General features: G+C 46.0%; 1 protein-coding gene across 13 annotated transcripts in view; it reads left to right on the top strand.

Moving 5' to 3' along the window:
* The window catches only part of BIN1 (bridging integrator 1), an 88,080-nt gene that overhangs the window by 39,826 nt on the left and 28,496 nt on the right, over positions 1 to 19,758 (top strand). For all 13 annotated transcript variants that reach the window (XM_059852788.1, XM_059852778.1, XM_059852777.1 and 10 more), the window contains exons 3-9: positions 1,699 to 1,753; positions 2,190 to 2,284; positions 4,093 to 4,188; positions 8,005 to 8,112; positions 15,847 to 15,932; positions 17,289 to 17,364; positions 19,385 to 19,467. In XM_059852788.1, coding sequence (XP_059708771.1) covers positions 1,699 to 1,753; positions 2,190 to 2,284; positions 4,093 to 4,188; positions 8,005 to 8,112; positions 15,847 to 15,932; positions 17,289 to 17,364; positions 19,385 to 19,467 — 599 coding nt within the window. The remainder of the gene's footprint in view (positions 1 to 1,698; positions 1,754 to 2,189; positions 2,285 to 4,092; positions 4,189 to 8,004; positions 8,113 to 15,846; positions 15,933 to 17,288; positions 17,365 to 19,384; positions 19,468 to 19,758) is intronic.

The raw sequence follows: 19,758 nt of genomic DNA, 5'->3' as shown, positions 1-19,758 counted from the left end.
GCCTGCTCCACATGTGTTGGGCACAGCCCCTGCTGCAGGGCAGGCAGTGGGGACCTTTGCTGTCACAGAGTAGGTTCCCATTGCAGTCAGTAGCTCAGAGAGAGGGTTTCTTCCCTGACAAGAATGCCTCAAGCCCAGCAGTTTCCATTTCAGCCCTATGTGGTAAAACAAGCTTAGCAACCCCCCTGTGGTACCCCAGGGTGGAGCTTCTCTCCCAGAGTTCATGCTCTATCTTAACAGTTCCAAAGTTTTGCTGAGGCGGGGGGGCTTACCTGGAGCTGTTGTTTCAGTGCTTCCCCTCCCTGTAATTACACAGTCTGCTCTTCCAGCCCTTCATTAATCTAATCTGGACCAGGCCATTACCTCCTGCCCCCTCAGATGTCAAATGTGCACTGAGTGCACAGCTGAGTTTTAAACATCAGCAAGAGGTGACTGGGAGCGCTCCAGCTGCAGGATGCAGCACCACTGGTGAGGATGCCTGGAGAGCACAGAAGGCTGGTTCTGCATTGCTGAAATTGCATGCTCCAGTTTTCAGCCCTGACTTGTAGGTTTTTCAGGTGATCTATCTAAAAATATTGACTAGACATTTACTTGTGGTGCTGGTTTTCTGCTCCATGGATTCTTTTGTCTCCATGGCTTTGGAACTGTGTATTGAGACTTGAAGAGTTCTGAGTTTGGCTTGTGTCATTTGCTGCTGTGGCAGGATTAGGGCAAGCATGGACACAATTTTAGAAGTGGCTTCTGATTTTTAGATGCTACAGTTTTGAATGTTACTGCTCCAGACATTGCAGCGCCCAATTGTGTAGTGGGCATGTTCTACAGAGGACTTTCCCTGCTGATAGTTTTTTATAACTTCTGAATTGTGAGTTGAAATTTAGTTATTCTTAAAAATGATACAGCTGCAGGATGATAATGTATCCATTGGTGGGACTTTGCATATCTTTTGCAAAACAAGAATGCAGAAAAGAGACCACTGCACCTCACAGCCTGCTGTCATTTTCCTCCTTCCCAGTTTGTGCCCCATTGAGGGGGCACCCCAGCATAATGAATTTTGACAGCTGAAGCCAACTCCAGAGACAGGGAGCTCACAGGACATCTTCAACAGCTGCCTCAGAGCTACTGACTTCAAAAGCAGATGTTTCCCATCAGCTCTCCCACCGCTCAGGCACCTCTTGTCTCAGCTGAGCTCATGCTGAGATCCTTTGTGCTCCCGGTGCAGCTGTGCTCTCTAAGCAGAGGCTAAATCTGCCCAGCTGTTGAAGTGGCAGTGATAGCATAGCTTTGTGAGAAATCCATCTGCTTCCAGCAGCATGGCCCAATTGTTTTCCATGCCTCGAAAGTTCTGGATGAGTTCACATTTGTTCTTTTCCTACTGCCATCAGCAAAGGAAATGAGGGATTGGAAAAAGCTGGCCAGTTTTACAAACAAAGTTTCTGGTCTTGGGAAGCATTGGGAACTGACCCAAAGAGAGTACAAGAGGAGAGGAGTTACGATTACATTTGCTGCAAAAGTCCTAGAAGTTCCTAGAACACAGAGCAAAAAAATACAAAAAATGTGATAGCTTGAAGTTTCATGTGATCATAGGACTGGTGTGTAACCTGTCTGCAAGACCAGTTTTCTTTAGTTAGAAATGCTTGAGTGCTTCTTACAGACTCTCCTGAGCTGAGAGAATAACTGATGATCTCCTTACGTTGGCAGTCCGAAGGCACGAGGCTGCAGAAGGACCTCCGAACTTACTTGGCTTCTGTCAAAGGTAAGGTCTGCATGAGCAGAGGTTTGTTCCCCTCCAGTACTTACCTCCCAGTGAGGTTTCTGCAGCCTTCCCCTCCTTGGTGTTTCCCCAGGCATGAGTTGCAGCTTTGTCGGGGGGGAATTTTTCAGAATCCTTTGGGACCATCTGGGAATGGAGTTGTGCTTTGATGCCAAACACGTGGTGGTGTCTTAGCAGATGGACCTTCACATGTCCTTCTAGGGGAGGATGAACACAAAGGGCTTGATACAACTGCACCCTTGGTTCCTTTCTCCCTCTGGTTACCTTCCATCTCAGTGTCATCAAGGCTCAGACATTTAATAAGGAAGAGCTCAGCATCTGTTGTAATGCTCCTGTGCTTCTGTTCCTCAGGGTAAGGGTTAAACTGTGAGGAACACATTATTTTCTTTTGCCTGAACAGTTCCCTCTTCTTTCCTAGCTATGCACGAGGCCTCCAAGAAGCTGACAGAGTGTTTGCAGGAGGTTTATGAGCCAGATTGGCCTGGGAGAGATGACACAAATAAAATAGCAGAGGTAAGACTTTGTCCAGGATGTGGGGATGTCCAGACTTGTTCTGTCAGAGATGAGCTTTGGAAGCTATGTCTGTGCACCACATTTCTTCAGGCATATGACTTCACAGAAGAATTGGAGACAAATTCTGCACTGTGAAGAAAGGAAGGCTTGAAGGATGTGCCCTGTATTTTTGTAGGAGGTTGTTGCCAAATGCTTGTACATTACACAGAACTGTACACTTATACCCAGAGGCTGTTTGTTTCCCCTGAGTGGCTAAATGGGGACAGAGGATTCCTACAGAAACTCAGGAGGGCCAGCTGGGTGTACTGCTTATGCTCTGTGTAAGAGAAAGGGGCAGATAAAACTTTGGCTAAAGCAGTCAGAGCAGCCAGTTGTGCAGCTGCCACAGCCCCTCATGGCAGTACCACCAGCTGCCTTGTTCCTGTTGCTCCCTTGTTTGGCCGAGCCATGTGTCACCCCACAGTGCTGGTGTTGTCACCCCACAGTGCTGGTGTTGTCATCCCTTGGTGAGGTGATGCCTGTGCAGCTTGCCCAGGTGTTTTCTGTGGAGCTGAGGGCACAGCCTGTCATTTGGCAGCTTGGATCCCCTTGGCCTGTGCCTGGGGTGGGTCCAGCTGGAGGCAGCACCCTCTGCTCTCTTGCTCAGCTGTTCTGCTGAGCAGCAGCTGTGGCAGTTCAGCTCTCTGGATTCATTTGCCATGAGGCTGCAGGACTGGGGTTACCTGCAGCTGTCTGTGCCATTGGAGAAGTAGTGAAGGAGTAGACAGGAGAGCAGGAGGAGGATTCTTTCCTTCTTCTTTCCCCTGCAGAAAATCTCACCTGAAATAACATCTGTATCTTGCCCAAGAAATAATGACTTCAAAGCAGATAATTCAAACAAAATCTGAATGTTTCCAGGTCAGTTTTTTCATTAACATGGAAACTTTGCATTAGGAAGTGCTGTTACAGTAAGTAATGGAGTTGTATGGTTTGACTTCACAGCCTCTTGGTCTTGTTTTGTCCTGAGCCACTATGGTGCCTCCTGAGAGATTGACCCTTCAGAAAATTTGAGCCAGAGACATCAAAGGGGACATGAATCCTGACAGCTAACTGTAGCTACCCTTTGGGTCTGCAAGAATATTTCCAGCTTTCCACCTTCCCCTTTAAGTCCTTGTTTATATTTCGCTTGTGAAAAGACAGGTGAGAGAGAAGAGTTATTCCTGCCAAATAAAAAGCATGAAGTGGGAATTTTTCCTGAATGTTTTGGCCAAACCCTTTGTTCAAGTGGAAAAACAGGAGAGAGGGATAATTTTCACCTAATCCAAGGTGTTGATAGGAAATTGCTGTGCCTGAGCTAAGGTCAAGGATAAGGTGAGCACAGCTCATGGTACATGCCATGTCCTCCATGGGGCTGTGGAGGCAGGTGGTGTGAGGGCTGGAGACTGATTGTGTAGCTTTCTGTTGTTCATCATTCTCCAGGAAGCTGTACTGTAATGAATAACAGAAAATGGTGCCTTGTGCTGTCAGGTGTGCCTTTTTTGTAGCTGCTGGGACAGGGAGGCAAAACCAGCTTGTACAGACTTGAGTTTAACATTGCAGGGGAAAGATGGGACTTCAAAGGCATTTTGTCCTTGGAAAGGTCACCAGAATTAGCAGCATCAGGCTTTCTCATTTCTGCCAAGATCTCTGTTATCATTAGTTCTCCAAAGAACTTGCTGTTTCTTAAGAGCTCTGAATGCCCAAGATTGTTGGCTGTAGCACTCACAGAGAAAACCAGAAATGTGAAGCCCTGTGTTCTTAATAGTTAACTCATTACTTTTGTTTTTCAGAACAATGATCTCCTGTGGACAGATTTCCATCAAAAGCTGGTGGATCAAGCACTTCTGACCATGGATACATACCTTGGCCAATTTCCAGATATTAAAGTAAGGTTCTCTTGGAACTATTTGATCTAGAGATTTGCAGCAGATAAAAGTTCTGAAGATCAATTTCTTGTATCTGCTCCAGGAGAATGTGTGTTGGGCTTGTCCAAGGTCGTCTTTAAAAGCAGCCAAGATCTCTGCAGCTCTGGGTTAATTGAAAATGTCTTGTTCTAATTTTGGGCTTAAAACAAGACTGAAGAATTCAGGGGAAAGATGCTGAAGAGAAAATATAAGTGTGAAACAGCAGGATCCATGAAATTCCCTATTGCATCAGAGTGCAGGGGTCAATGTCAGCACTAGCTCAGAAGGTCTCAATCTCTTTTTGGTCCTTTTGTCTTATAACTTCCTTGTAAGTAGAAAACATTGAGGAAGCAGTTAGTACCAAATGTACTTTATGAGTAAGGGCTGGTGTGGAAGGCAGATTTCTGTGAGTCCCTGAAGTCCTGCTGTGTGTGTACCCTGCTTTTTTCAGGGAAGGGAGAGTGCTGGATAGGTGTTTTTTTGGGACAGATTGTATCCAGGGACCGGGGTTTGAATGCTGGTCTGTGACCTTCCCTTCCCCCACAGCTATCTCCTCTCTATTCATTTTGAGGCTATGCAGGAAATGTCTTCACCATATGGAAGCACCAGTAATGATATCACCATATGGGAAGTATCAGCTTGGCTCCTTTCCAGTGAAAGCAGTCCTTTCCCCCCAACGTGTCTCTTGAAACCTTTGTCAATATTTATTGCTTCTGGAGGATTGTGCTGTATCAGATGGGGGCAGGTCACAGGCTTGTAAAATCAGCCCTGCACAGCAGTGTCCTTGTCTCCTGGGACTCCTGGTTTTGCTTCATTTTTCCAGCCTCTTCTGCCCCTGGAAGTCTGGAGTGGGGAAGGGCTGGAGGCTGTAGGGCTGATCTCTCTGGGGTTGATGCCTTGTGCCTCAAAGTGCACCCTGTGCTGCTTCCTTAGCAAGATGCCTTACTTTGGGCTTGCTGTAGACTCAGACTTTGGCACTGCTTTGGTGCAAATCACATTTTATCAGTTGTTGAATATTGCTGTGTCTGTACAGAAGTATAGCTAGGCCTCACATAAGAAATTAGAGTTCTTGAGATTTGCAGGCAAAAAAAAAAAGTTCCAGTCTCATGTCATTTACAGAATATTTGAGTTGGTTTTTGTTGTTGTGGTATTAGTTTTCTGGTTTTTGTTTTCCACAAAATGAAATTTTCTGCTTTTCCTGGAATTCTGGCATTACTCTAGTAAAGTAAGTTGATTAATGGAGAGAAGAAAGATGATTTTAATTTTTTTGTGAAAAGGCCTGGTTTTGTTAATAGCCTAGTAATTAAAATGTGTGATGAGTTAGATCATGCATGTGTTATTTTTTTGTTGCATTCTAATATGTTCTCAATCCAACTTAATTGAAGGGCTGTAAAAATTCCCTCAGATTTTTTGGACTTGAAAAGAGATCCACAGTAGGAATGTGAAAACAGAACATGCCTTTAGTAAGGAATTTTTTTGTGTTAAAGAAAATAATTTATCCAATGTTGGATGCTCACCCCTGAACAAGGCCTCTCATTTTCTCTAACTTCAAAAATGGGAATGCAAAAAGTACTTTAAGCTTTCTTTGCAGGTCAGTGTCTGTACTTCTTGGAGTAGGACTCTTCTTGCATAACATTTAATATTTCTGAGTGAATTTTTTGTTGGTTTTGCACAATGTGCAATAATAGTGCAGGTCCCTGCAGTGAGGCCAAAGAAGATGAACTGCAGCCCAAGTTCTGAATAGCTGTTGAATTGGAGATTTTCTGACTTGAACTAAAACTGGTGCTCTACTAGCTGTAAAACCAAATATCAGTAAAGAAGGGTGTGGAGGGCAAAAGTGGTTTTTTGATGGCTTGAGTTTGTTTGTTTGTTTGTTTTAAGAAGGCTCAAATTAAGATAGATTTGTTGCCAAGTAGTAAAGTCTTTTGGAGTTCAGCTGTTTTATTTGGGTGATGGTGGGTCCCTGCAGCTGTCCTGGAGTGATAGAAGGGAGCCCTGAGCCTTCCTGAAAACCCTGTTAGTGCCATCACTGGCAGTGGTGTGCTCAGTGGTTACTCCAGGAGGGCTCCCACCCTGTGGGTCTGTACCTTGCAGCATTTCCCTGTACTCCAGCAGAAACAAGGGAGTGATGTTAGAAGTTTGGGAGCTGCATGAACATGGAGGAGTGACTTTGTTTGAAAGATGGGTGATGCTGAATCAAACTTCCTGGTGGGGTAGCCCAAAAACTGAAGTGGCTGTGTGGCCATGTCACAGGTGGGGAAAACTCCAGCTGTCTCTCCCTGGGGGCAAAGTGCTATCTCTTAAATCCCAGATGGGGCCATGTTTCCTCTGCTGTAAGATGCATTAACTTGCATCTCAGATTGCTGTGCAGCTGGAAGCCCCCTCCAATACTTTGTCTCCTGGCTGGCAGTGTGGTTTTTGGGAGGAGTCTTCTAGTGACCTTGGCTGTGGGGTGGCTCAGCTTCTTTGTGACTCCTCTCTTGGAGTGAGCCAAGCATTTAGAGGAGAGTTTGGGTGTGCATGTGGCTGAGATCCTGCAGCTCTGCTGTGACTCACCCAGAGCTGCAGCAGTGCTTGCTGGAGGAGCAGAGGAGCGTGTGTGGGAGGTGTGTGAGCTGCTCTGGCACAGATCAGCCCCGAGCATGGCTCTGCAGCATATCTGCAGGAGCCTGGGGAGAGGAAACCACAGCTCCCTGCCAAGGTAGGAGAGAGGGGGATTCTGCTTTTGCAAGTAAATCCCAGTGCTGATTCCTCATTCTGCACTATGTCCCTGGGTTTTGTGGTTAATTAGAAGTGCTCCTGGCTCTTAGCCATGCCTTTTCACTCTGTTATCCAGCCTGTCTCTGGGCTGCTGATTACTGACGCTGGTCCAGGCTCGCTGATCTAGGGGGAAGGGTTATGGTAAGGCTGGGAAGGTGTGTGCTCCAACCCAGATAGTCTGGGGTGTTTGCAAACAGTGTGGGAGGCAGGGGGCTGGGGGATGGATTGTTCCTAAACCAGGGAAACCCAGTGGGCCAGAGCCTCAATAAGTGCAGCTCTGCTGAGAGGGAGAGCCTTAGGCTCCTCAGTTCAACGCAGGACCAGGCCACAGGCCTGACTGTCTGCCCTGGATTCTCAGCCATGGGTTTGTCAGGACTCCATTCCTGAATCTAAGTCTGGTACACAGTCAGCTCCCTCCTTGTGTTTGTTTTGGCTTCAGTGTTGTGTGTTGGTGACCCAGTGCTGCAGGTTTTCCCTTGATTGAATGCTGGTGACAGCAGACTTCTGCCTTTGGCAGTCACTACTGTCTGCAGCTTCTGTCACAAGGTCCAAAAGGCTGTCCATGGTGTATCCTGAGCATGTGGACGAGTGCTTTTGCTGTGCTGGCAGCAGAAATGCCTTCTTTTGTTGAACCTAATCTCTCAGGCTTCCACACAGACTAGTGAGCTAGTTAGCTAGGGACTGGCTGCAGCCCTCAGAAAGCCCTGAAAATAATGAAGGTTGTAGGATGCAGGCACATGGTGGGGCTTAGGAAGCAGGGGAGCTAAAGTTCTGAAAACGCATGTTACCCAAAGGTGGGGCCTGTTGGCTGCATCCCTTCACCTCCCCTTGATGGCTCCTCTCTCCTCCTGAGGTGCTCCCTCTGAAATGGTGCTTGCCACAGGTGGCTCCAGGGCCTCCTGTGTGGAGGATCCAGGGAGAGTCCTTGCATGGGCAGAGTGTGGGGTGTTCTGGAAGTTGGGAGGGTTTTTTCCTGGGAAGCTTTGCAGTTTTGGCTGCTGGGGAGGACTGGGGTGACTCTTTTCTCCATCCTTCTAGTCTCGTATCGCCAAGCGAGGAAGGAAGCTTGTGGATTACGACAGTGCCAGACACCACTTTGAAGCCCTGCAAACTGCAAAGAAGAAGGATGAAACCAAAATTGCAAAGGTAAAGCAATCAGGAGGATATGCGGCCTTCCTTTCTTTTTGGGAGCTCTGCATTTGCCAGCTGAGCTGCTTTCAAGTTCACCTGTACCACTTCATTGTGTTTTCATAGAATTCATTCATTCATTTTGGAAAGGATCCTTAAGATCATTGAGGTTTGCTAGGTATTTCCTTCTCATTTGTTTAGTTTTCCTGGGAGGCAGGATGGCCTCTGCTGGGTTGGTTCAGACTCACTGTTATCAGTTTGCCAGTCTTGGTGGCCAGATGCTTGGGCATGGGTTTCATCACAGGCACAGGACCAGTAACCTCTGGCAGAAAAGCCTGTGTGCCCCTTGGGGATGCAAAATCTTGCAGTGCTCCAGAAAAATGTTACAATTTGTCTGCTTCTTGGGACTTTCTCCCTGTCCTAGAGCAATGGTAAGAGTGTTTCAGTTGTGTTTGTGAAGCCCTCTGATATCCTAGGACACAGACCCTTTGGAGTGTGAATTACATCGATGGAAGTGCTCTCTATGCACACTTGATGAATGTATTCTATTGTCTGTTGGCCACAATTGCTGAATAATAAATATGGCTGAAAGCAGAAAAATAAGAGTTTTTTTTCTTGTCAGGTTTCTTTCCTGCCTGTGAATAGCTTGACCCAGGGCTTGCCCAGTTGTCAAGTGAAGGATTTTATTTTTAATGAGATTTATTTTAATTAAAAATAAAGTATACATTTTTTTTAATGCTGCAGAAAAAAGGTAATAGTGCTAATTTTGTTCTAGAGTAGGTGCATGGATTGAATACTGTCCCTAAAATGAGCTATGAAATCCTCTTGTACCCTAAGTGTGTTTGAATCCATGTGCTTCCCTTCACAGGACACTTCTTGACACAACAGAATAGTCCAGGCCTGGGGGGACATCTTTTATTCTCTTCAGTGTGGGCCATGGTAAATTGTGACTCTTCAGGGTAGAGGCAGCACAGGAAAGAAAGACCCTGGATCTGTATCTTTTAACCAGGCTGACAAGAGTTTCATCTTTTGCTTAGAGTTATTTCTGGTAGGGGGGAATATGAGCTATGTAAGAGATGCTGGTGTTTTTCCTGCACAGAAGAAATTAAGATGCATCCCTACCCTGAGTGAAAGATGTGTGTTTAGTGGCCCCAGTATTTTTATTGTTAAGCTGCAGGTCATCAGTCATCTACAGTGCACTGCATGCACTGTGATTAACCTTGACAGACAAAAGGGGAGAGAGATTGATGGCCCAAGTGTCATTGCATCACTTGTGTGGCAAAGCAAGTCTTGATTCTGTATGCAAGGCATGAGGCCCAGCTGGTTGTGCCTTCAGCTCAAAGCAGTAATTCATTGTGTTTGGGGCAGGAGCAGAATTTCCCTGGGGCATGTTATTTTATTGGTGCATGCCAGTGGGATCTTTGCTGCAGTATAAGATAAAGCCAAATGGTTTTGTAGGAATTGATCTACTCAGGTTGGTACCTGGTGCTCTGCAGCACAGGTTGGCTGCCTTTATCACTACTGCACTCACTGTTGCCCCAGATGTTCAGCTAAGATGATACAACAAAATAACAGAAAAATATTTGAAGAGTGAAATATTGAGAGTTAGGAGTTGGTGCTCTATTCATGAGCCTGTGAAAGGGTCTCTCAGCACCTGATCAAACTCTTGTCATTAGCCAAAGCATGCACTGGATTGGATCTTTGCACCCTCTGGAATTTGGGCCATAAGCTCATGCCCAGGGTAATAGGTGACACATTGCACTGTCCTGATCCTGCAAAGATGGGAGCAGAAGTGCCAGGGAGTTATGTGTGTATGGCCTTCCCAAGGGGGCAGTTCTCAGTGCCCAGCCTGGGATCTGGCATTTGCAGTCACGCAGCTCTGCAGGGCTGTGGGCAGCAGCCAGGGCTCAGCGTGCACTCAGCTGCGCTGGAGGTAGTTCACCTCTCTGTTTCTGTGCCTGGAGTTGGGCTCCTGGGACCTTTGAAGTAGGGTTGTTCCAGTGTAAGTTCCTTTGGAATGTGATGGCAGACCCCTAGGAGAGAGAAATCATGTTTCTGACGCAGGATACAAGTGGGAACTGTCTTGATTAAAGTTTCATGGTATAGTCACAGAAACAGCAGTGTAAATACTTTTTGGCACTACATGGTCTCTTTTACTCTTCTCTAATATATGGATGTTCTTTTCCCACCCAGGACCCCTGCCACTTATTGCTAAACTTACATCCTGCTATTAAAATAAATCACTCTGGACTTTCAGCTGTTGCATGCAAATAATTATAATGGTTAATTAATCCTGACCTCTCTTTAAGGAGCTCCAACTTCACAGCCATGCCTCGGATTAGGGTTGTCTGTGTGCTAGGTCACTAACAACTGTATCTGTTGCTCTTACAGCTGCCTGGCTGGTGTGCAGTATCCAGCCCACATGGGAACATTAATTACTGCTAAGCTTGGCATGCTTCAAAGGATTCTAACTGATCAGTCCCGGGATGGTTGTTTTTTTTCTCTTGCCTTGGTGATACTGGTTTGGCCCAGCCTCTAAATACACTCTCTGTTGTGATTTTAATTTTTTTATCCTAAAAGATATATGTTTGTGTCTCTCTTGTTCTCTGTTTATTTGTTTTTCTTTTTTTTTCCCACTCAAACATGCTCCCTCCCCCAGCCTGTTTCGCTGCTTGAGAAAGCTGCGCCTCAGTGGTGTCAAGGGAAGCTACAAGCTCACCTCGTTGCACAAACTAATCTGCTCCGAAATCAGGTGACTGCTGATCTACCTGGCTCTAACCCTGCATGTGCTATTTTGGGCTCTAGATTGTACCCTGCAAGTAATCTCTAGGCAACGTTCACTCTAGTCCTCTCTGATCCGTGTGTCCTTGACACTCCTTAGCCACAGTGGGCATGTGGAAGTTGCTGACCAGTGGATGAATCTGTGCCTGCCTGACTGATTTCTAGTCAGGTGTGTTAATACTGGACTGTTGTTTTCTCCCCCTGAGGTGAAATGTGGATGAAGAAAGGCTGTAGAATAACTCTTAGGCAGAGGGTGATGTGATACACAGTTCCTCCAGTTACTGCTTCCATTTTGCTCTAAGAGAAGCAGTCAATTTTTATTGTTGCTGTTTCAAAAAAAGAAAAAAAGGAAACTCTGAAAAATTGGCCTATGGATTCGTGTCATTGAGTAAAGCCACAAAAAATAACATTGTGATTTCTGTGGCTGCTGAGTTAGCTTGCAACATTCTCCTGTGATATTCCCAAATGAGCACTGTCCTGGCTGTTGTGGTTTAAAAGAGCCATTTTTAGATACAATTTCGATCTGCGCAGAAGAGATGGGCCCAGATCAGTCAATTTGTACCCTGTGTGACATATTTGAGCAGGCTGAGATCAAGGTGGTGTCATCTAGCAGAGCTTAGGTTATAGCATCTTGAGAGATGTGAGCAACTCAGAGGAACTGTAGGGAATAAAAATTTCAAGCCTACTTGCATAGAAGTGTGACTTTCTGATGAAATCTCGATCAGTGTTTCAGTTGGAACACCCTAAGGGATAAGAGGGAGTTGTCAGAAGACAGTGAGAAGAAAATACTTTCAGTGAGCAAATGTAACAAATCCTTTCCCAGACTGGGAGAGCACCAGTTACCTGCTCACAAATTCCTGGTGAGCTCGTCTGTTCTCATTCAGATGCTCCTGTGTTTTCACATTCCTTGTCCACTGGATGAATTACAGTTCAGAAACATCTCTTATCTTATTAAACCCCTGGGTTTTTCACAGTCACTTTATGACTTTGGATCAGGGAAAAGACTCCATTACCACATCAGTAAAGCTTGGGAAAAGAACAGCTGTTAGCAGCCCTGCTTAAGATGCAGAGCCAAGGGAGGAAATATGTATTCATTCTAGATTGAAGGGAGAAACACACATGGCAGCCTCCTGGGGGCTTTTCCTGTGCCTCTGCTGGCCCAGCTGGGAGCTGGGAGCAGGGAGCTACCTGCACAGTTGTGGTTCTTGACTGGTCTGTTTGACTGGTGGTTTTTTTGACTGGAGGACTAGAAAACAGGTATGGGAAGTTCCTCAAGTCACAAATAAATAAATAAATCTATCAGCTCTTGGGCATTTTTCCTCTTCTCAGGCTTGGCTGTGGTCACTGCTGTAATAGCAGCACGCACAGACTGCCCAGAGCAGCAGTACCTATGAGTCCCCCCTCATCCATTGCCCGTGGATCTTAGACAGGATACCAGGAGTCACTCCATGATTTCACTGAACTGGGTCACTTTGCCCTACAGCATGTGCAAGGGGCTCTCTAATCTCTCCACCCACTGTGCTGCGGGGGCGTTAATCTCCCTGTACTTGGCCTTAATCTACTCAGTGACCACAGATATTTTCAAAACACTCCCTTTTATTCCTCTGCTAAGTCATGCTACTGTCAACCCTAATATTTTGTTTCTATTTGTATAAATATTTGGGGTTTTTTTCTTTGCTTTTTTTCTTTATTTTAATTTTACTTTTGGTTGGAGACTAACCAAAAAAAAAAAACCCTTAACAAAGAACATTAGTTTTATTCTTAGCCTGTAGGTTTTCCAGCTTGCTTTCACAAAAATTAATAGGTAGGAAAAAAAGGCTTCAGTTTTTACATTCGTGTGATTTCAAGACTGAAGGTGTTAATGACAATCTCATTAACATCTTGATAAAACCGGGCGGGCTGATGACACTGGATTTATTGGGAAGCTTCAGAATGTTAAGCCTTAAGAAAGTCTCCTTTTACCAGCAGCTGTGTTGCTGTCTCTTCTTGCCTGATACTTTTACAGCCTCCATGCAAGAATGGGGTCAGTGAGATCTGGTGTTTCTACTGTAAAGCCAAGTCCTTCCCTCCAGCGTGCAAACTTCTGGCTCTTTAGGCCTTTAGCAGATAAAACCAAAAACAACACAGTGGGGATTTTTTGTTAAGTCTGCTGTGGGAGTTGCTATTGCACACTCCCAGTTAGAAATGTCAGTGACTGTGCTTTTTGAAACAAAGAGGAAAATGGCTTAGCACAGCACATTCTTGCCTTTTGACTAAGCTCTGCTGACATGTTTAATGCAGACTAAAAAATAACATCCTTGGTGCTGCGGTGATAACAGAACAACATCTTTGTCTGTAGGAAAAGGTGAGCAAGTTGAATTCTTCTGAGAGGCAGGTCTGGTTGGGACTGGTGGGGCTTGGGTCTGGAGGGAGTCCTCCTGCTCTCTTCCTGCCTCTTGGATATCTAAACTATTTACTGAGCAGTGCCTAATTACCACAGTTTACAACAGAGTCTTTGAAGTGAAGTGGTCACCAGACTGCCTGAAAGCACCAGGCTGGACATAACCAGACAGTCAGGAGGGCTGAGATGTGTGGTAGTAGCAGAAACAGTATGGAAAAATTGTCCCCTGCCACAACTGAGTTGGTTGTGCTTGGCATTCTGAGCTTTGGCTAGGTGGAAGGTCAGGAAAGTATTTGTTGTCCATCTCCTGCTCTAAACTTCCCCCTTTCAGGCAGGGAGAGGAGAGAAAGGAAAATGGACCTCAGAAAATCTATGTTTTCTCTAGAAGGGCTTGTGATCAGGCTGATGTCTGGCTTTGGCTCTGTCTGGAAGCAGTCAGGGCTATCAAGTGCCAGGATTCTGGCTTCCAAGCAAAGTAAATCCCACTGGTGAGAAGATCCCTAGGCAGACTAAGGACTGCAGCATTATTTCAGAGCTCTACCTGGGGATGAGAGCACTAGCTGAGCCACAGGCCCTGCTGGATGGATCCCTGATTCCTACAACTGCTTTAGAGTGAACGTTGCCTGTTACTGGCTTTGCCTTTGCCTCGGGATGTCACAGTATTCACACATTGCTTTCCAGGTTCTTTGACCTTAAAAAGAAGTAAATGAGAGAGGGAAAGAATGTTAATAGTCACCACATCTGAAAAACTAACAGCATTCAGTGGTGTCACATCATCTCCTGAGCTGATTCTGCTGATTCGGGTTCCAGTATAGTTTGGAAGTTAGAATAAGATAAAGCCAAAGGGTGGACTTGTTGGTTTTTTTTATTTTTTTACTCCCTTTAAAATGGTTACATTAGAAACATTCATTCATAGAGGTGTTTTAAGGTAGAATGAGTCTTTGTGATCATTGTCTCTCATTCAGCATAAACTGTGTCTCTGTTTAAAATACTTTTTGTTTTTTTTTGTGCAAACCCTCTTGAAATGTTGAGTTTTTCAGTGAGTGTAGCAGCGAAACAGGGGTTTCTGGGTGGAAGCATCACGACCCCTTCTCCCCTTGCCTGTTCCTCACCAGGTCTTAATTTCTGAATACCTCCCAAATGTGTCTTTTTCCAGGGGAATCCTTTCCCCCGGTCTTGAGTACAGAGCCTTAGCCTTGCCTCTGGCAGCAATGAGCAACCCTTTGACAGGTGAAGCTAGCTGGAAAGTAGGAGCTCCTGTGGTTTGCTCTTGAGTCAGGAGAGAAATGGAGAGTGAAAGGATCCTACCCTATAAAATGGAGAGTGATTCCTGTGAGGAACAGGATTCAGAACTGCCAAATATTTTTAAGCCTTTTCTCCCATCATTCCTGTTGTTCTATATAACTGTCACTAAGGAGCAGTAAGCTGGATTTCTTTAATTAAGCTGACACAAAGAAGATAAAGTTGGATTTCATAGAAGGTGTAGGAATCTGACTGCAGGCTGGTAGGGAGATCCAGCTTCTGTAGCTTGTGGGCTCTTTGCAGAGGCCTGTGGTGTTGTGAAATTCCTGCTGTTGTCACATATATAGGCACTTGTGCTGACCTTCCGAATTGCTCATACAGGGTTTTTTTTCCACTGTACATCCCACTGCATGGCAGAATGCTGTGCTGCTATAGATTACAGGATAGAGACATATTAATTAGAGAACTTTAAGTCAGGGCACTGAAAAGAGAAGGAGGTGACCTAGGACAGATGTAGGAAAGGGCATGTGCTTGTTGCTGGTTTCTGCTGTCAGCAACAGAAACCAGGAGCATCCTTTTTGTTGCTGAAACCTGACAGAATGTGTCCATCAGCGTTGGGATCTGTCAGTGTCTAGGTCCAATGAACAGATCAAATTTAAACTCTCATCTTGGAGAAGGAGATCCATTCTGGAGCTGGGGCTGACAGCAGCCAGGGATTGCGCTTGTGTGAGACCACAGAAACCAGGATGTGCTGCTGAAGCCCTGCAGCCTGGCCTCCCTCTGGCACAACTCATGCTTTGCATACCCTTCCTTGCTTCTCCAGTCAGCTTTGTGGGAGAGCTGTATCAGCCAAGGATGCAGACCTTCTCTCTTCCTCATGGAGATGGAGCTTTGGCATGACCTTACCTCAGCAGAGAGTCCCCAAGAGGAGGATTCTTCTCTAAAGCCATTTGGCATGGATTTCAACTCTTTCTGAGATCTGGCAAGGGACAGAGGCCCCTATTACCTTTATCTGTATCCAAGCTGGAAGCTGAACTGCCTGACCAACTCCTTTCAGTTTCTGAAGTCAGGGCAATTTAAAGAACTTGAAACACATTAGTGGTTGTTTGAATTACTTGCTGAGTGTATAAATGGGGAAATCCATTGAGGGAACCCGAGAGGAACACATTCAGCCTAAAGGGTCACCTATGGTGCAGCCCTGGTTCCTGGGAGACTCATTTGGGATGCTGGTTACCTCATGCCAGAATTTTGCCTGGTCTCCCAAAGAAGTCAAAAGAGTCCTAGCTGTTCCAGCCCTGCAGGGTGCTTGTCTGTGCTGGAGCTGACAGTCTCCCTTCTCTGTTGCTAAGGCTGAAGAAGAGTTGGTAAAGGCTCAGAAGGTCTTTGAAGAGATGAATGTTGATCTGCAGGAGGAACTGCCTTCACTATGGAATAGGTGAGTGCTGGAAGTTTTCCCAAGGGCTGGTTGGAAGGAAATGAATATCCAAGCTCTTGGATCACAATTCTTCTTAGCCTAGACTGGGTGTCTGCTTTTTTTTTTTTTTTTCCTGGATTGTCTCTGTCTGTCCTAGGATTCCCCCCAGCCACAGGTTCACTCTTGTGCTTTACATCATGATTTTCCTGAAAAACATGATTTTACCACAAAGAGAAACTGTATTTCTCTGCTTTGTCTGCTTAATCCCTTTGCCCTACCAACTCTGCTCAACTTTCAGGAAAGACCTGAGAGACCATGGGTTTGCCATACCAGAGATTGTAGTGATGAAAAGGGAGGTGAAACAAAGACCAACATTTAGCTTGGGGGATGAACTGCAGGGCAGCAGAAGCTGATTTATGGGGACAACACAGTGGAAAACTGGCAAATTCTTCCTAGCAGTGTACCAGTTATTTATTTTTAAATGCAGTGGTCATGTCCAGGCTGACAATGCTGGTCTGTGAGGATTGAGAAAGTGGGCAGCAGTGGGGTGGGAAAGCAAAGTGCTGATGTCTGCCTTCACTCCCCTTTCCACCAGCCTGAGTCAGGATTCCTTGCTCACAGCAGCCTGCAGGCCTGGCTGGGAAAGAGGCTGGGTGGGACAGAGGCACTGGGTGGTTCCCTGTGCAGAGCCCAGATGCTGCTGGCCTTGGACAGCCTCTCCTCTCCCTCCTGCTGTTGCTCCTTTGGCAGGGTGCTGCTAGGGCACTCTCTTGGCAGCTGGCAGGCTGGTGAAAGGCAGCTGCTGGCATTTTAAGGCCCCACAGGTTTTTCACAGGCTCCTGCTTCCCAGCTGATCCTTCTGTTTCCCTGGTGCTTTCTGTGCTATCCTTTGCTTTCTTACTCTTTCTGCCCCTGAAGCAAAGAGATTATGCCTTTTTTGATTCCCTGGTGCTAAGGGACTTCTGGATGAATTAATATCTGTCCCCCTGCTAATTCTCCCAGCACTGTCTGCATCACAGCCTCTATCCTTTTTTCTTTCCATCTTACTACTGCTGGTGCTTTTTTTTTTCCCTTCTTTTTTTTTTTTTTTTTTTCTTTTTTTCCTCCCTACCGTGTACCTCCCTCTCCCTTTAGCCAGCATAAATTCAGATCCTGTTCTACTCAGTCTCTTCTTCATCCTGGACATGTTTGTCCTGTGCCTGGCCTTTGCTCATAGTTCCATTTTCTTGCCACCCTCTCTTCTCACATGTGCCGTATCTGGCAGAGTTGAGTTTGCATGAGAATGGTGGGTGGGAGGTAGCAGAAAGGGCAGGACTGAAAGATTTTGAGAGAGCATTGTGTCCATTAAGTTCTTCTGTCTTGTTTTTCATTTGGCAGTCGTGTTGGTTTCTATGTCAACACATTCCAGAGTATAGCTGGCCTAGAAGAGAACTTCCATAAAGAAATGAGCAAGGTAAGGCAACCAACAGCTTATCCTACTTACTGTCTCTTCACTGTTAATGAAAGAAAAACAAAACCCAAGATCCAGCAAACAAACAAAACTCAAACAAACAAAACCAAAGAAAAAACAAACAAAAATCAAATGAAAAACCCCCAAAATCTCAAGCTAAGAAACAGCTGGAGAAAATGGCCCTATGTTGGAGCATAATACAAACCCTTAGTATTTTTCTGAGCCACCTGGGACCAAGGCAGTCTGACACAGTAATGTAAAGGGATGGAGCACAGGGAAGAGACCACAGGGCAGCAGTGGGGAGTTCATGTCACTTTACAGCACTCATTTCCAGATCCAGAGGAAGGCGAAACCACTCTTAGACCTATCTCTTGCTGCCATTTTTAGTTCATCTGCATTATGGCTCTGTATAACCAATAACTGGGCCAGGCCAAGCATGGTATGTTTTCCTCTTCCTCTGCTGCCTGGCAGCCAGTTGCTGTGTGCCCTCACTGCAGGTTAAAACCAGCAGGGAGTCTGCAAGTCGACTGAAGACTGGGACATGCCTCACTCCAGTCCCTCAAAAAGGCTCTCCCCCACAGTGCCTCTCTGCTTTGGCTTCTTTCCTGCCCTGTGACCCAAAAGAAGGCATTTAAGTACTTAGTGTGGGCCGTGTATGGGCTCCCAGTGTGCCTCGAGCTGGGAATCACAACAGAAAGCAGTGTTGGCAAGCAGATCCTGGTGCTGTGTGGCAGCACCCACAGGAGATCTCAGGACCAGTCTGTGGGAAGTCCCCCATTGCCACTGTCCTTTACAGATATGTTCTTCTTCCAGTTAAGAGTTAGACAAATCCTGAATTCCTTAGGTCTGTATGCTGCTTGAAAATGTAAATGTTGCACTAATCTTGAGGCAGGACTGAGAGCCCAGCTGGAAAACCCTTATATTCCCTCTGCTCCCTAATGTCATCCTGACAACAAAACAGCCACTAAGCAACAAGGAAACATTATAGTCCTTCAATTCCCAGCAGTCAGGGGCCCTCTGCCTTGGTGTAACACATCAATTTTGAGCCCTGCTGACAATTTATGGGGTCTTTTCCAGTTAATAGCCTGCTCTTCTCCACTGAGGGATGAACTAAGTGTTAAGAATAGGGAGGATTGTTAGAATTACTAGTTTGTTGCTGCTAACTCACACTTAACAAAACATGGGGAAGATGCTTGTTAGACAGGAATTCTCTTCTTGTATGATTTTTCTTGTCAGGATTTTTTCTTTCTTGAGGAATTTTGTATGAGGGCAGGGCTTTTGCTTTGTTTCCATAAGAACCATCTGTTTCTTATTACTGCTACAGCATCCAATTAATTGCTGGTGTTGCCTGCACAATGCCTCCAACCTTGATTTCATGGGATCCCTCCTCCTGCCGGTGATAAATCCGGGGTCTTGTCTCGTTCATGGATTGGCTGTTCCAAAATAGGAGTGTCTGGAGTCACTGTGCAGTGCCAGGGAGAGTTTAACCCCTAAGAGTGCATTTCTGCAAAGACACCCAGGTTCTGCCCAAGCCTAGATGGCCCAGGCAGCTGGTGAAGTTGAAGGTTGTTCACCTGAAGGCCTTTGGCTCCACGTTTGAAATGGCCGTGTCCCAAGCTTTGGTGAGCAGGCCTGAGAAACAGCTTTTGGCTACAAATCCTGAGTGGAGCTCCAGCTGTAGCACACAGATCTTAGCTAAACAATCAACCTGCTTCTGCAGTGGTACCTGGCAGCACACTGGTGGGCCCAGGTGATAGGGAAGCAAAAGGATGATCTCTAAGGAAGACAGAGCATTCCCAGAGATGCCAGCAGCTCTTTGATGGCTCAAGTGCTGTAGCAGTGCACAGCCCACAGAGAAGTGGAAACAGATTTAGGGGTGTCCTCTCTTGGGCTAGCTGAGGAACTGTGCATGTCCTGCCACAAGCTTGTGTTTGGTCAGTCTGTGCAGGCCAGCCAGGGCTCCCTTCTGGCATCTGAGCTCCTTTCTCATTCTTTTTCTGTCTTTTGTTTTTGTGTTTTGCAGTTGAACCAAAATCTTCACGATGTCCTGCTGGGTCTAGACAAGCAGTACTCGGGCAATGCCTTCCCTGTTAAAGCACAGCCCAGGTCAGTAACTGTGGGTAGTGTCTTTCCCTCAGCAGGGGAGGTGGGACAGGGATCTCTCTGCCTACCCAGGGGTGTTGAAACCTCCAAGCTGTCAGTTGCAAGGGATTTTTCCGCCTTCCAGTGCCCCCCTGAGACTTCCTAGAGCCATGCCCAGGACTGCACTTGGCACTGCATGATGCAATCCAATACCTCTTACCTTTCTAGGGTACCATCTGGAGACCTAAACGTTCACCAGGTCCTGATATTTAGGCAACTGACTCTGAGCTCTGCTTTTAAAATCTAATTCCAGCG

This window comes from Haemorhous mexicanus, chromosome 8, assembly GCF_027477595.1.
Source record: "Haemorhous mexicanus isolate bHaeMex1 chromosome 8, bHaeMex1.pri, whole genome shotgun sequence".
NCBI lineage: Eukaryota > Metazoa > Chordata > Aves > Passeriformes > Fringillidae > Haemorhous > Haemorhous mexicanus.
This window is presented reverse-complemented; position numbering and strand designations above follow the sequence as displayed.